This window comes from Asparagus officinalis, chromosome 10 (assembly GCF_001876935.1).
Source record: "Asparagus officinalis chromosome 10, Aspof.V1, whole genome shotgun sequence".
Lineage (NCBI taxonomy): Eukaryota > Viridiplantae > Streptophyta > Magnoliopsida > Asparagales > Asparagaceae > Asparagus > Asparagus officinalis.
This window is the reverse complement of record NC_033803.1, coordinates 36,590,361-36,603,089: the sequence shown is the minus strand read 5'-3', so window position 1 is coordinate 36,603,089 and position 12,729 is coordinate 36,590,361. Positions and strand designations below refer to the sequence as shown.

Genomic DNA, 12,729 nt, shown 5'->3' with positions numbered 1-12,729 from the left:
ATTTACTCTTTCACTAGATAATGCAAGTAATAATAATGTAGCTGTTGATTTTCTGAAAATAACTTTGTCATTGCCATGTCATGGTGAGCTTTTTCATGTTAGATGTATCTGTCATATTTTAAATTTAATTGTTCAAAGTGCATTTTCTGAAATTAAACCCATGATAGAAAAAGTTAGAACAGTTACTAATATGCATAATGCTTCTGAAATGAGAATTAAAAGATGGAAACAATGTTGTAAAAGAAAAAATTATAAGCCTAGACTAATTCCAAAAGATGTTGACCATAGGTGGAATTCCACATATGCAATGTTATCTGTAGCAATAGAATATAAAGAAATTATAAATGATTTTATAAATTTTTATGCTTCTAGTTCTAGCTCTGGTAGTGCTTATGGAATAACTGAAGATGAATGGACAGTTATATGTAAATTAAATGAGATGTTACAAGTTTTTTATGATGCTACTATGTTATTATCTGGTTGTTATTATCCAACTATTACTTTAGCTGCTTTACAAATTTTAAATATTCAAAAAAAATTTACAAAATATCGTATGGATGATATTTTTGGAAATATAATTTTTCAAATGGAGAGTAAATTTAATAAGTATTTTAGGCCTATTCCTCATATTTTTGGTATTGGTGTTCTTATTGATCCATGCTTGAAGGAAATTGGCCTTCGAAGTTTGTTACAATCATTGTATGGTGGACAGATTATAGACTTAGATGATGGATCCACCCTTACTAGGGGTGAGCACGGTTCGGTTCAAACAGAAAAAACCGACCGAACCGACCCGAAAAAAGCGGTTTTATGGGTAAGGTGGTTCGGGTCTTTTCAAACCGACCCGACCCGAACCAACCGAATATATTCCCCTGCCTCAAACCCTACCCGTTTACCCAAAGACAAAGCAAGTCCGTTACTAAAAAATTACAACGTCAGAGTCTAGTATTTAATCCAAAAGGACAAGTTACTTCACTTAAAAACAGAATACATACATGAGCAAGAATAATAAATTGAAGTAAAGTTAAAAAATAAATACATGCTAGCATAGGGTAATAAGAATATATAAAAGATAAATTGAAGTGATGTTATACTTGATGAAGTTAGAACCGAACAAACCGAACCGAACAAACCGAACCGATTTGCAATGGTTCGGTTCGGTTTTGAATTGTAGGTGGTTCGGTTCGGTTGTTCAAATTTTGGTAAAAACCGACCCGAACCGAACCGTGCTCACCCCTAACCCTTACTGCTACTACTCATTATTTAGCTAATAGAAATTATTTTCAAACCTTATATGATGAGTATGCAGCTAGATATGGTGTAGCTACACAACAGTCTTCAGCTTCGGCACCTTCAGCTTCGAGCACAGGTCGAGGTAAAAGTGTAAGTTTTGATAGGTATGCAATGGTAGCTGAACTAACTGGTGGATCTGGAACTTCATCAGGATTAGATGTTTCTGAAATAGATGAATATTTTTCTGCTTCTTTAGTTAGATGTCAAGGAAATGCTTTAGATATTTTGCAATGGTGGAAAGTATATGGATCAGTTTCATATCCTATACTTTCCACCATGGTTCGTGACTTACTATCAGTGCAGGTTTCGACTGTAGCCTCGGAATCCGCTTTCAGCACAGCAGGACGTTTGATCGACGACCACAGGACATGCTTAGATCCGTATACTGTACAAGCGGTGATGTGCTTACAGGATTGGTGGAGATACGAGAAGCGAACACAAGGCATCGAACGGATTGCTATGATTGAAGATAAATTTGAAGAGTTGGGACTAGCAGATAGATATAATGATTAGATAATATTCATAAAATTGTAATTTTTATTTCTTAGCTTTAAATTTGAATTAAATTATTTCGAAAAAAGTTGCAAATGATAGTGATATGGGTGAGTAGGTGCCAACCTAGTTGGGATGTACTCATCTATTGTGATGCGACGAATTTCGAAATAAATTTATACTTGTAAAGGATTTACCGATTATTAATAAAGAAGTTATTTTTATCATTTTTTGTACTTGTAATTTATGTCATTTCATTTCAAGTTATTAATTACATTTATGACATTTTTTATAATAATTTATGATTTATGGTTTTGTTAAAATAATTTATGATTTATGGTTTTGTTAAAATTTTTAAAAAATAAAAAAAAACAAAAAAAAAAGTTTCTTAAAAAAATCAAACCGGGCCGGCCCGGTGTCCGGCCCGTTCAGGCCCGGGCCCGGCCCGGACCACCCGGGCCCGGGTCCGGGCTTGGGTTTTGCCCGGCCCAGGCCCGATTTCCCGGGCCGGGCCGGGCCGGGCCCGGATGGACAGCCCTAAACCGAACACCCCCCGAAACTCAAAAAGTTCGCTTATCCTCACCTGTTAAGGGACCCACCTAGACTCATTCCTCATTCATTTCGCCCTCATCATTACCAACGCTCTCACAAAAAAGAGGGAAAAAAGCCACCTCAGCTCTCCTCCTCCATCAGAAGCCCCGCTCCAAGTTCGGAGCTCCGATAAGAGATCAAGAGAACGGGATCCGAGATCTCACCACCTTCGATATGGACGTACTTGCACTCAATCTCAAGAGCGGAAGCCTCTTTCTCGGGACGAAGTCGGTGAGGGCGCTAGAAGATGAGAGAATTAGGGTTTCGGAGGTTGTGGTTCGGAGAGTCTCGTTCGGATACCGATCCCTTGTGGTCAAGGCTACGGGAAAGAAGAAGAATCACGGTAATCCCTCCTCTTTTGTTAATATTATTCTGTTTTTAATGTTAATTTGAATTTATGGAGTGGATCTCTGTTCTTTTGTTGTGATTGCGTGTAATTACCAGGGAATTTGCCATTTTGTTTACGGTGAACTTCGTGCTTATAATTGATAGGTTTAGAATTGGAAGATGGACAAATGCTTTGAGAATTGGTTGAATTAAAGAAAAAGAAGAAATTTTCTAAATAAACCCATTCATATTTTTTTTTTCTAAAAATAGACCCCATTGAGTTTTATTTACAAAAATAGACCCATTTTATCTTAATCCGGTTCCTAAATATTCGGGTTGCCAACACCGACTATTTAGGAGGTTGTAAACCCTCAATTATAACCTTAAACCCTAACATTCTATGCACTAAATAGTCGGGGTTGGCAACCTCAACTATTTAGAAACCGGATTAAGACAAACTAGGTCGATTTTTGTAAAAAAAAACTCAAGGGGGTCTATTTTTAGAAAAAAAATATGAATGGGTTTGTTTGGAAAATTTCTTCTAAAGAAAAATCAAAGAAACTTATGAACTGAGTTTTCATTCTTTTTTTTCCTTGGACTTTGCATATGGTTTATGTTGTGGAATTGAAGCGTAGATTAGTTTATTTATTTTTGGGAAGAAAATTGTTTGGGTGATTTTTGGCTTAAGTTGGTTCATGCTTTGATTGTTTGATGAGTTCATACAATGGGTGCTGTTTTGTCGTCATTGGTGTTGGCATTGGGGATTAGTGAGGAATTTTGAACTTTTTGATCTTTGGCGTTGGATTTCTGATTTTTGTTATTGTGTGTTGATTTATGAGGATGATATGGAGGTGCTAAGTTCTTGGTTGGTTAAGAAGAGTGGTGGGGTGGTGTTAGGTTTGACCAATTTCGAGATTAGTGTGCAAGACATTGTTCTGTTTGTTTGGTGAAGCTTATACTATGGGTTCATTTGGTAGCTTTGAGATTGGCTTGGGCGAGAATTGTTTTCTTGATTCAGGTGGAGATTATTCTATAAGTTTGGTTGAGACTTTTCTGTTGGTTTAGGTTTGTTTGGAGATTGATTTTGGGCGAATATTCTCTTCGTTTGTATTTTTAGGGGTCACTGCAGTGAAGATTGTTTTGTTGATGTCTTTGGAGATTGGTCTAGGGCCTGTCTGGATGACTATAAGTACTATAAGTACTAAAAGTAAGAAGTAGATCAAAGAGGTTATTTCAAAACTTATGAAGTAGGAAGTAGCGAAAGTAGTATTTTTTTACTTGTTTCACATATTTTTAAAAGTAGTGGATGTACACTTCTTTCTTTTTATTTACTTTTTGTTTGGATAACATTTAAAAATAACATTAGGAAGAGAGAGAGAAGATCTTTTGAGTTTTTGTTTAGTGAGAATTATCCACGTAATAAAAAACTACTTTGATTCATATAGTAGTGCATATTTCATCTACTTCTGAGCCTTGAAGAAGTAGTGATGGCATATAGGCGTCACATCACATTTAAGAAAGTACTAGATGTAGCTTTCTCCGAGTAACAAACATACGTTTTTGCTTAGAAGTAGCAAAAGTAGCATCTATTTTTTTTGCTCAGAAGTAGCCTCTACTTTTACTTCAATTACTTCATCTCTTTTTCCGAGCAAACAGATGGGCCCTTAGTGAAAGATTGTTCTATTGGTTCATTTGGAGAGTTCAGCCATCTCACTCAGATGGGTTCTAGTGAAGATTTTACTGTTTGCCCATTTGGTATGTTTGGAATTTGATTACGGATAGGATGGTTTTGATTATATATTTAGGGCATTGTGGAAGTTCATCACAAATCATTGTCTCTGATTCCACATTATCTTAAGTGGCTTTTGGGGTGGCGCATGCTGTGTTCTTGTCTTTTAAAGGAGACGCGAGGGACATGACTTGTGTCCCATTACAGCTTATATCAGGAACACTTTTGCCTTCTTCCTTTTTGTTTGAGTTCTCTAACTTATAATGGCAGCTTGGAGGTCATGAGTATGTTGCTTGAGGTACTAACTTGTCAAGTAGATCTAGTTAATAGCCAGTTGCCTTTCTATGGCATAAGTAAGAAGTGACTTTTGCCTAATGTTTTCTTGCCTCAAAATTGACATGCTACTGCTATGCATCTGTAGGTTTAACTTAATGTGTGCCCTCTTGACAAGTCATGAAATTCTTACCCTCTCAAATAATTCCTCCCCTCCTTCTAAGCCTCGCTTTTGGCAGCACATACACAAGATGATCTTAGATATCCTTCAAGTCATTCGCCAAAAAGAAAAAAAAGCCCTTCTAGCCCAAAGTTTCTGGTAGTGTTGAATAAATGTTCAATTACACACCAGTCATAAGGATAGAACTTGTAAATTGAAGTTATGTTTGGTCATTGAGCTGCTTCCTTTTTCTGCTTTAGACTATATTTTCACCAACTGCTGAAATAGGTTACACTTTCTTGTTGCTCAGACATCATCTGGTCTTTCCTGCTTCTTTTCCTTTTTCTCAATCATCATCTGACCCGAAAGAGAGTCAAGAGACAATCAGTCCTCATAACTTGACCGGTGGAGGGCATTGTAGATGATTCTCACTAGGACTTTAGTCTGGACTTTCAGAGAGAATTGAAAAGAAAGAAAGTAGAGGGGGTTACCTTAGATGACCTGGATATTTATATTTTTAGAGTAAGAGATACAAGATAGCTATATGATGATTGATGAAACTATGCCATGTGAACATGGTTGTGACAAACCTAAGGGTCCTCCAACTTCTGGAACTTCTGGGGACAACTTAAATATTTAAAAGATTAAACATGCTCGATATGTAAGCTCCTTTAGTTAGCTCCTTCCCGATCTGAGATTGTGCAAAATGAATATCAGGCAAAGAAGACATGAACTGGGCAGGTGGAATGTGTTCTCTGTCAAGGTATAGCTTTTTTACACCGGAATTTGCCCTACTTGTACTTCTGTTAATACCTATCTCTTGACTTGTCAAGGATGTGCATGTGGATGATTTACGGTGGTATTTTATAATGTTTTCAATGTCATATTATATTTGTCATGGATGACATCATGATATTCACCAAATACCAGTAATGTATAGATATTGATATTAGCACTTCATTTAGGAAAATTAGTTTTTTTTATGTACATTTTTCATCAATCGTCTTATAAGACGATTGAAGAAACTATGCCATGTCAACATGGTTGTACCAAACTAGTTTCGTTGAAGCTAGTTGTTTAGATATCATTACTATAATCCCCTCTAAGGCCTACGTAAGGTATCTATGATAAGAAAGAAAATAGTGGCAGAATCAAAAGGAGCCAATCGGGAGATGTTACTTTAGATGATGATCTAGATATTTATAGAGTAAGCTATACCGGATACCTATAAGATGATTGAAGAAACTATGCCATGTTAACGTGGTTATACCAAGCCTAGGAATCTTCCAACTCCTAGAAATTCTGGGAATAGAACTTAAACATTTAAAAGATGAAACAAAATCTCTATGGAATCTCTTCTTGTTATCTTCTTATAGAGCTGAGATTGTGCAAAATGGATATCAGGCGAAGAAGAAACGAGCTGAACAGGTGGAATGTGTTGTCTGTCCAGATCCAGCTTGAATTTACACTTGAACTGAGTCCTACTTCTGTTAGGACCTAACTCTGGATTGTGAAGTACGTACTCATGTATTATTTGCTTTGGTATAAAATTTTTCATCTCTTTTTTATGTTTGCCACGGATGATCTTCTGATACTTATCCAATTCTTACAGTGACTGCGTTGTCCCTATGTATAGATGTTGGTATTAAACACTTCATCCAGGGTAGCTAGTTATATTTTCATATACATTTTTCATCTATTGTCTTATGTGGAGAAACTATGCCTCCTCAACATGGTTGTACTAAGCTAATGTTTATGTTAGTTTTATCATGTTAGTGTTGTAGTGTTATAACTCTGTATGAGGCCTAGTTAATGTATCCATGAAAAGAAGGAATAGAGGAAGAACCAAAAGGAATCACTGGTGAGACGTTGCTTTAGACGATGGCCTGGATATTTATAGAGTGAGATATACAAGATAACTATAAGACGATTCAAGAAACTATGTCATGTCAACAAGGTTGTACCAAGCCTAAGAATCCTCCAACTTCTCGAAATTTTGAGAACAGAACTTAAATGTTTAAGATGTGAAACAATCTTTATCTGAAATCTCTTGTAGTTATCTTCTTAATGAGCCAAGATTATGCAAACTGGATATTAGGCATATAAGGCATGAGCTTAACAGATGGAAAGTGTGTCTGTCCAGGTTCATCTTGAATTTATGCTCAAATTGAGTATCACTTCTGTTAGGACCTAAATCTGAACTTGTGAAGGACGTGCATTTGGATGAGCTGTAGTGGTATGTTATTTTATTTTTTGTCATATTATATTTGACGTGAATGATTTCGTGATACACATAAATTTCTTATCTTGACTATGTTGTGCCTCTGTATAAGTATCAGTATTTTCTCTTTGTCCTGGGAAGCTAGTTTTATTTTCACGTTCATTTTTAATCATCTCAAAACATCACAATTATGCCACTCCGTAACTATTTTCTATTTGCCATATAGGCTTAGCCAAATGTTCTCTGCAAGTTAATTAATTCCGTGAGTTTCATAAACATATTCTCAGTTTCTTAAACGTACATTTAAATCAAAGTCAACATGGTAGTTATTATCCGCTTATCTGTTAGCTTCTCTGTACTCAAGCCTTATTGTTCTTTCTCCATTGCGTCTGCTGTCTGCCTTTTACTCTGTTTCTTAATTATTTTTTTCGTGCAGTTTGTAACTTTTCTGCTTGCTCCTGTTTCAACAATTTACCTTCTTGACCTCCCAATGCGCTGATATTATATTGAGTGATGCTAGATATATGACTCATAAATGTGGTATCTATATGTGCACGCGCGTGCATGCGTGTGTTTTCTCATTGGTTAGTAGGCCAATTGCATTGCTATGCAGTTCTTTTCGATATAAAGGTAACTCTTTGTTAGTACAACTTGTGGGATAGATCTATTGTCAAATTTGCACCAGCAAAAAAGAAAAAAAAAAGAAAGTTACCCTGTGTAGGATTTTCCTGAAAGCAGCTTTATCACATGAAGAGCTATAGGCTTGTGCGAGGTGTTTTAGCACTTAATAGTCATAATCGACTACTCTTGGATATGGAAAAAATTGTTTACAAGAAAATGTCTCTTTCAATCACGAATACACAATTAATCCTTGGTGTTTGATGCTTATTACATCATGGTTGTCGTCTTGTTGCTTTACTAGCTTAACTGAGAACTATTTAAAGATATCTGAAAATTTTATCTTTCAGTGTTGGTCATTGTGCTATTGAAAGCTTTGTTTCTCTGTCCCGTTGCTTTTAATATTTGGAATATATATATAATTTTTATTTCTCAATAATTTGCTTGCATGCAATGTATTAGATGGAAATCCATAGTGCTGGCTTTTTCTGAATGGTTTTGAATTGCAGGAAACGACGACCCCTCAGTTCCTGAAGGAGACAGTCCTGAAAGCGTAAATCCAGCATCTGACGAATTGAAATCTGATGCTTCTACTCCCAAGTCCCAGCATCCATTGCTTGATTGGCGAGATTTCAGGGCAAATCTTGTGATTCGTAAACATGTGAGTTGACTAAAAAATGTAAAGATGCATAAGCCATCTATATATTAGCTACAAAACTACTTAGGCATGGTAGTAATTTCAATGTATAACCTAGGTCTGAAGATCTTCTGCCTGAATGGAAAACTCCTGACTTTTCATTCATATTCCTGCTCTCTTTCATTTCTTGCAATAACTGTACTGATAGATTCATCATTGTATAATAAGTAGTTTTATCTGTACTACAGTTATGTCATGAAAAAGGGATTCCTTTATATCTCATTGCTGATTTAAAGAAAAGGTAGTTGCTCCCCCATGTTTTTTTATTCAGTCGAGTGCAAGGTAGTAACAAATAGGTAGTACAATTAACATTTCTCTCGTGTTGTTTATGACAGTATAATCATTTTTTTCCATATCATCAAATCCAACAATATCTTTTCTGTATTGGCATTACAATCATCTCATCGTATCATCAAATTCGTCATCTTTATGTAACCATTAAGATAGAAACTGCTACAATTTTATTTCACGCAATACTAACTTCTTTATTTCTGTTATCCATCAAGGTGTAAGTACTATCAGCTGAATTACCATGACAAAATCTAACTTGTTGTAAATCCCCAATACAGACCTTTTGATGAATATTTTTCTTGTCTCAAATTTTCACACAGGAATTGCTAGATTCTGCGGATTCTCCTGATGGAGCAGTCTCCCACAAGCCACCATCTCAAAAGCTGGGTCTAAAGTGGGCACACCCTATTCCCGTCCCTGAACCTGGATGTGTCCTGGTTGCCACTGAGAGGCTCGATGGTGTGCGCAGCTTTGAGAGGACTGTTGTGCTTCTCCTTCGATTAGGAACCCGGGACCCAAGGGAGGGTCCTTTTGGGGTCATTATCAACCGTCCTCTCCACAAGAAGATCAAGCACATGAACCCCTCCAACACTGAGCTTGCCACTACCTTCTCTGACTGCGCTCTTCACTTTGGTGGCCCTCTTGACACAAGCATGTTTCTTATAAAAACCAGTGAGAGTTCCTCTTTACCGGGCTTTGAACAAGTAGTCCCAGGCATCTGTTTTGGTTCTAGAAATAGCTTAGACGAAGCTGCTGAACTCGTGAAGAAAGGGATGCTGAGGGCTGAGGATTTTAGGTTTTTTGTTGGATATGCAGGGTGGCAATTGGATCAACTTAAAGAAGAAATAGCTCAAGATTATTGGGTTGTTGCTGCCTGTAGCTCTCATTTAATTGGTGGAGGTGCATCAGTGGATGATTCATCTGGGCTGTGGGAGGAGATTCTGCAGTTAATGGGAGGACAGTACTCTGAACTAAGCCGAAAGCCAAAGAAAGATAGCTCTTGAATGGGTCCTAAATTGCTTGTACAGGAAGTTGAGTTTAATAAGGAATAATACTTTGTTTATTAGAGTCCTAATCTAACTTAATTGTATGTAGCACCTATTTATTTTACCTTGATAAAGATGTTTTTAGACGGTTCAATCCTAGTTTTAGTTAATTGAATGTAGCATCCATCAATTTTTCCTTCTCTCTGTATACGTACCTAAACTAAGTCATAGTTATTTGCGAAGTTCATGTGGCCAGGAATTAGGTGACCTCTTAAGTGCAGTATCATACTGTCTTTTTAATTTTTGTAGCCCTTGACGTCATATTGTTGTTAATTTCTTTTATTATAGCATTGCATATATTCCACAAATATGCTGAAAACTAATCAGCATATATTTTCTCCCCCTCTTTGTTAAGCAAAAACTTTTGGGGTTGAGTATGAAGGCCTGTCGGTAAGTTAACATAGCAGATAGAATAAACAGGGGAGTAAATACTAAACTGAATAGCTGAAGCAAACATATAATATCAGATTAAGAAAAACAAAGTAGCATGCCATGACCAATGCACAACAAGACAAGCGAGCTATACATGCAGCTGCCACAAAAGTAGGTTAATATGTGGCTGCCACAAAAGTAAGTTAATACAGAACATAATTTAACATCCTGTTCTGGTTAAACCTAGAGCAGAAAGAGAGATGGGAGCAAAGGAAGGATATGACAAGACTACGAGTCTTTTTCCCACTTCGCAAGGGAAGGTATCAGTAGTTGGACTCTCTAGAGGATGTTTTAATTAGACTCCCCTCAGCCGTGACTTGCTCGGCTGTCTTAGAGCCGATGTTCCGAAGATCATCTCCAAGATGTTCTGGTTCAGTAAATGCTTTGATGAGTGATTGGTGGACGCTATGCTCTTTCTTTTGCTCATTTTCTTCCCTTTTTTTCTTCCTTTTATGCTATTACTTCTCTTCATGTTTTCAGGTTCTTTCATCATGCGCAGGCAACTTGATAAGATCAATTTCATAGGATTCTTTTGCAACCTCCTCTGACTTGTTTTTCTCACCCATCTTTCTCTTCCCTCACCTTCCAACCTCAGTCACGATATCCAAACACCTTGGTGAGTGGACAGGAAACCCCGTACTTGCCTTTTGCTTCTTTAAATTGGTGGGATATGAGATATGGGATGTTTACTTGCTTATTAGTTGTTTAGGGATGATATATTAATGAGGCAATATCCATCTTTACTACATTATGATATTCCGCCTGGGCAATGGTATTTTTCTATATATCCCACATGCATCTTTGAAGTCACCTTTAGTTAGGGGTTCCATCAGTGCGAGGCATCTCTTTTCCGAAGAGAATGTTCATGGCTTACTCCTGTCCCACTTCAACTCAGAGAATGTTCATGCATGGCTTACTCCTATCCCACTTCAACTCAGAGAATGGACTATATATTACGATCTCTCCTTCGTTAGGCAAGTCAATTCACTACTGAAGGTTCCGTACAATCTAACCTTACACTCTTTAACTTCAGAAAACACAGATCGATCAAATAGATTTCCAATCTTGTTGGCATAACACTTGTCTAGGGTAGAGTCGTTCTATTTTGAAGTGTTTTATGTACGTTACCATCTTCGCTGAAATTAACTTCCGGAAAGTTGAGATCTAGGAGCCACCTTAGTAGAGGCAAAGGTCTCCTCTCGATTACCCATTGCCTTCGTATTGCAGATAGTATTAAATCACCCTAAAAGATTTTTTTTTTGTGCTTGTTTGTTTATTTGTTTTTTTTGGGGGTTTTCTTTAAAATTTAACATTTTCTCATTTACTTGTATATAATTATTCTCAATCAATTATTTAAAATAAGTTAAACAATTTCCACAACGCAATTGTAGTATATAACTTGCAACTCATATAAGAATATTAAATGCAGAAGTGTAAAGAAGCAAGTTTAGAAATCACCACAGAAAAATACAAACCATAAACACAAAGATTTAAGTGGTTCTGAAAATTTGTCTACATTAATTTTTCATGCCAGAAAATTTAGTCCCTGATTAGGGGTGACAATTGTACAAGGTCCTCTTAGTTCATTTTTCTTAATGGATCGACGTGCGTACGTCAGAGTCATTGACTTGCCCTAGGTCGGCTATGATTTCTCGCATTGTCCATTGCAATCACCTCACAATCTCTCTAAAGAACCAACAGCTATGGGTCAGCTATGACTTGTCAAAATTGTCCATTACAATCACCTCACAAATGTTAGAACAATGTTCAGGGTGTAACGATGTTCATACAATATCTCTTGTTTGATTAATAAAAACTCTCCTTTGGTACTAATTAGTTTGTGAGATGACATATTTCAAGAATAACCATGTACAAACAAGTTGCGACTAGAAACAATGCAAAAATTAACACAAGAGTTGATTTCAGCCTATTAACCATCGACAGTCTCGAGGCACCATCGATGGTCGAACAATTCATCGATGGACTACAGTCAACAATCCAGATTTTTCAAAAATAAGAAATCGAACCATCGCTGGACTGCAGTCAACCATCAATGGTCTCTTCAATCATCGATGAACTACAGTCAACAATCAGCAAATTTTAGAAACTGGAATTTGGATAATCGATGGACTACAAGGCACCAACGATGATCATAAATGGACTATCCATGATCGAGTTTAACCATTGATTATTTGGACGCGTGTTGGCAGATTTCAGGATACTATCTCAGCTATTTGTTGACAGATTTGATCTGCTATTGGAACTCTAATTAGAGACTGATAATGGAGGTAAATAAAATAAAGTTGTAAGTTGTAAAACCCCGTGAATTTAAATATTATGTGATAAATAATAATAAATATGTTATATGGTGATAAACAACATATTTTGGTGCTTGAGTAGACAGATTTGATCTGCTATTGGAACTCTAATTAGAGACTGATAATGGAGGTAAATAAAATAAAGTTGTAAGTTGTAAAACCCCGTGAATTTAAATATTATGTGATAAATAATAATAAATATGTTATATGGTGATAAACAACATATTTTGGTGCTTGAGTA

At 36.5% G+C, this 12,729-nt stretch overlaps 1 protein-coding gene across 1 annotated transcript; it reads left to right on the top strand.

Annotated features, from left to right (window-relative positions):
- LOC109825804 (UPF0301 protein CT0663) lies at positions 2,406-9,880 on the top strand. Its single transcript, XM_020392699.1, has 3 exons — positions 2,406-2,719; positions 8,214-8,365; positions 9,013-9,880. Exons 1-3 carry the CDS (start codon positions 2,551-2,553, stop codon positions 9,694-9,696), a joined length of 1,005 nt encoding a protein of 334 aa, XP_020248288.1. The 5' UTR covers positions 2,406-2,550; the 3' UTR covers positions 9,697-9,880.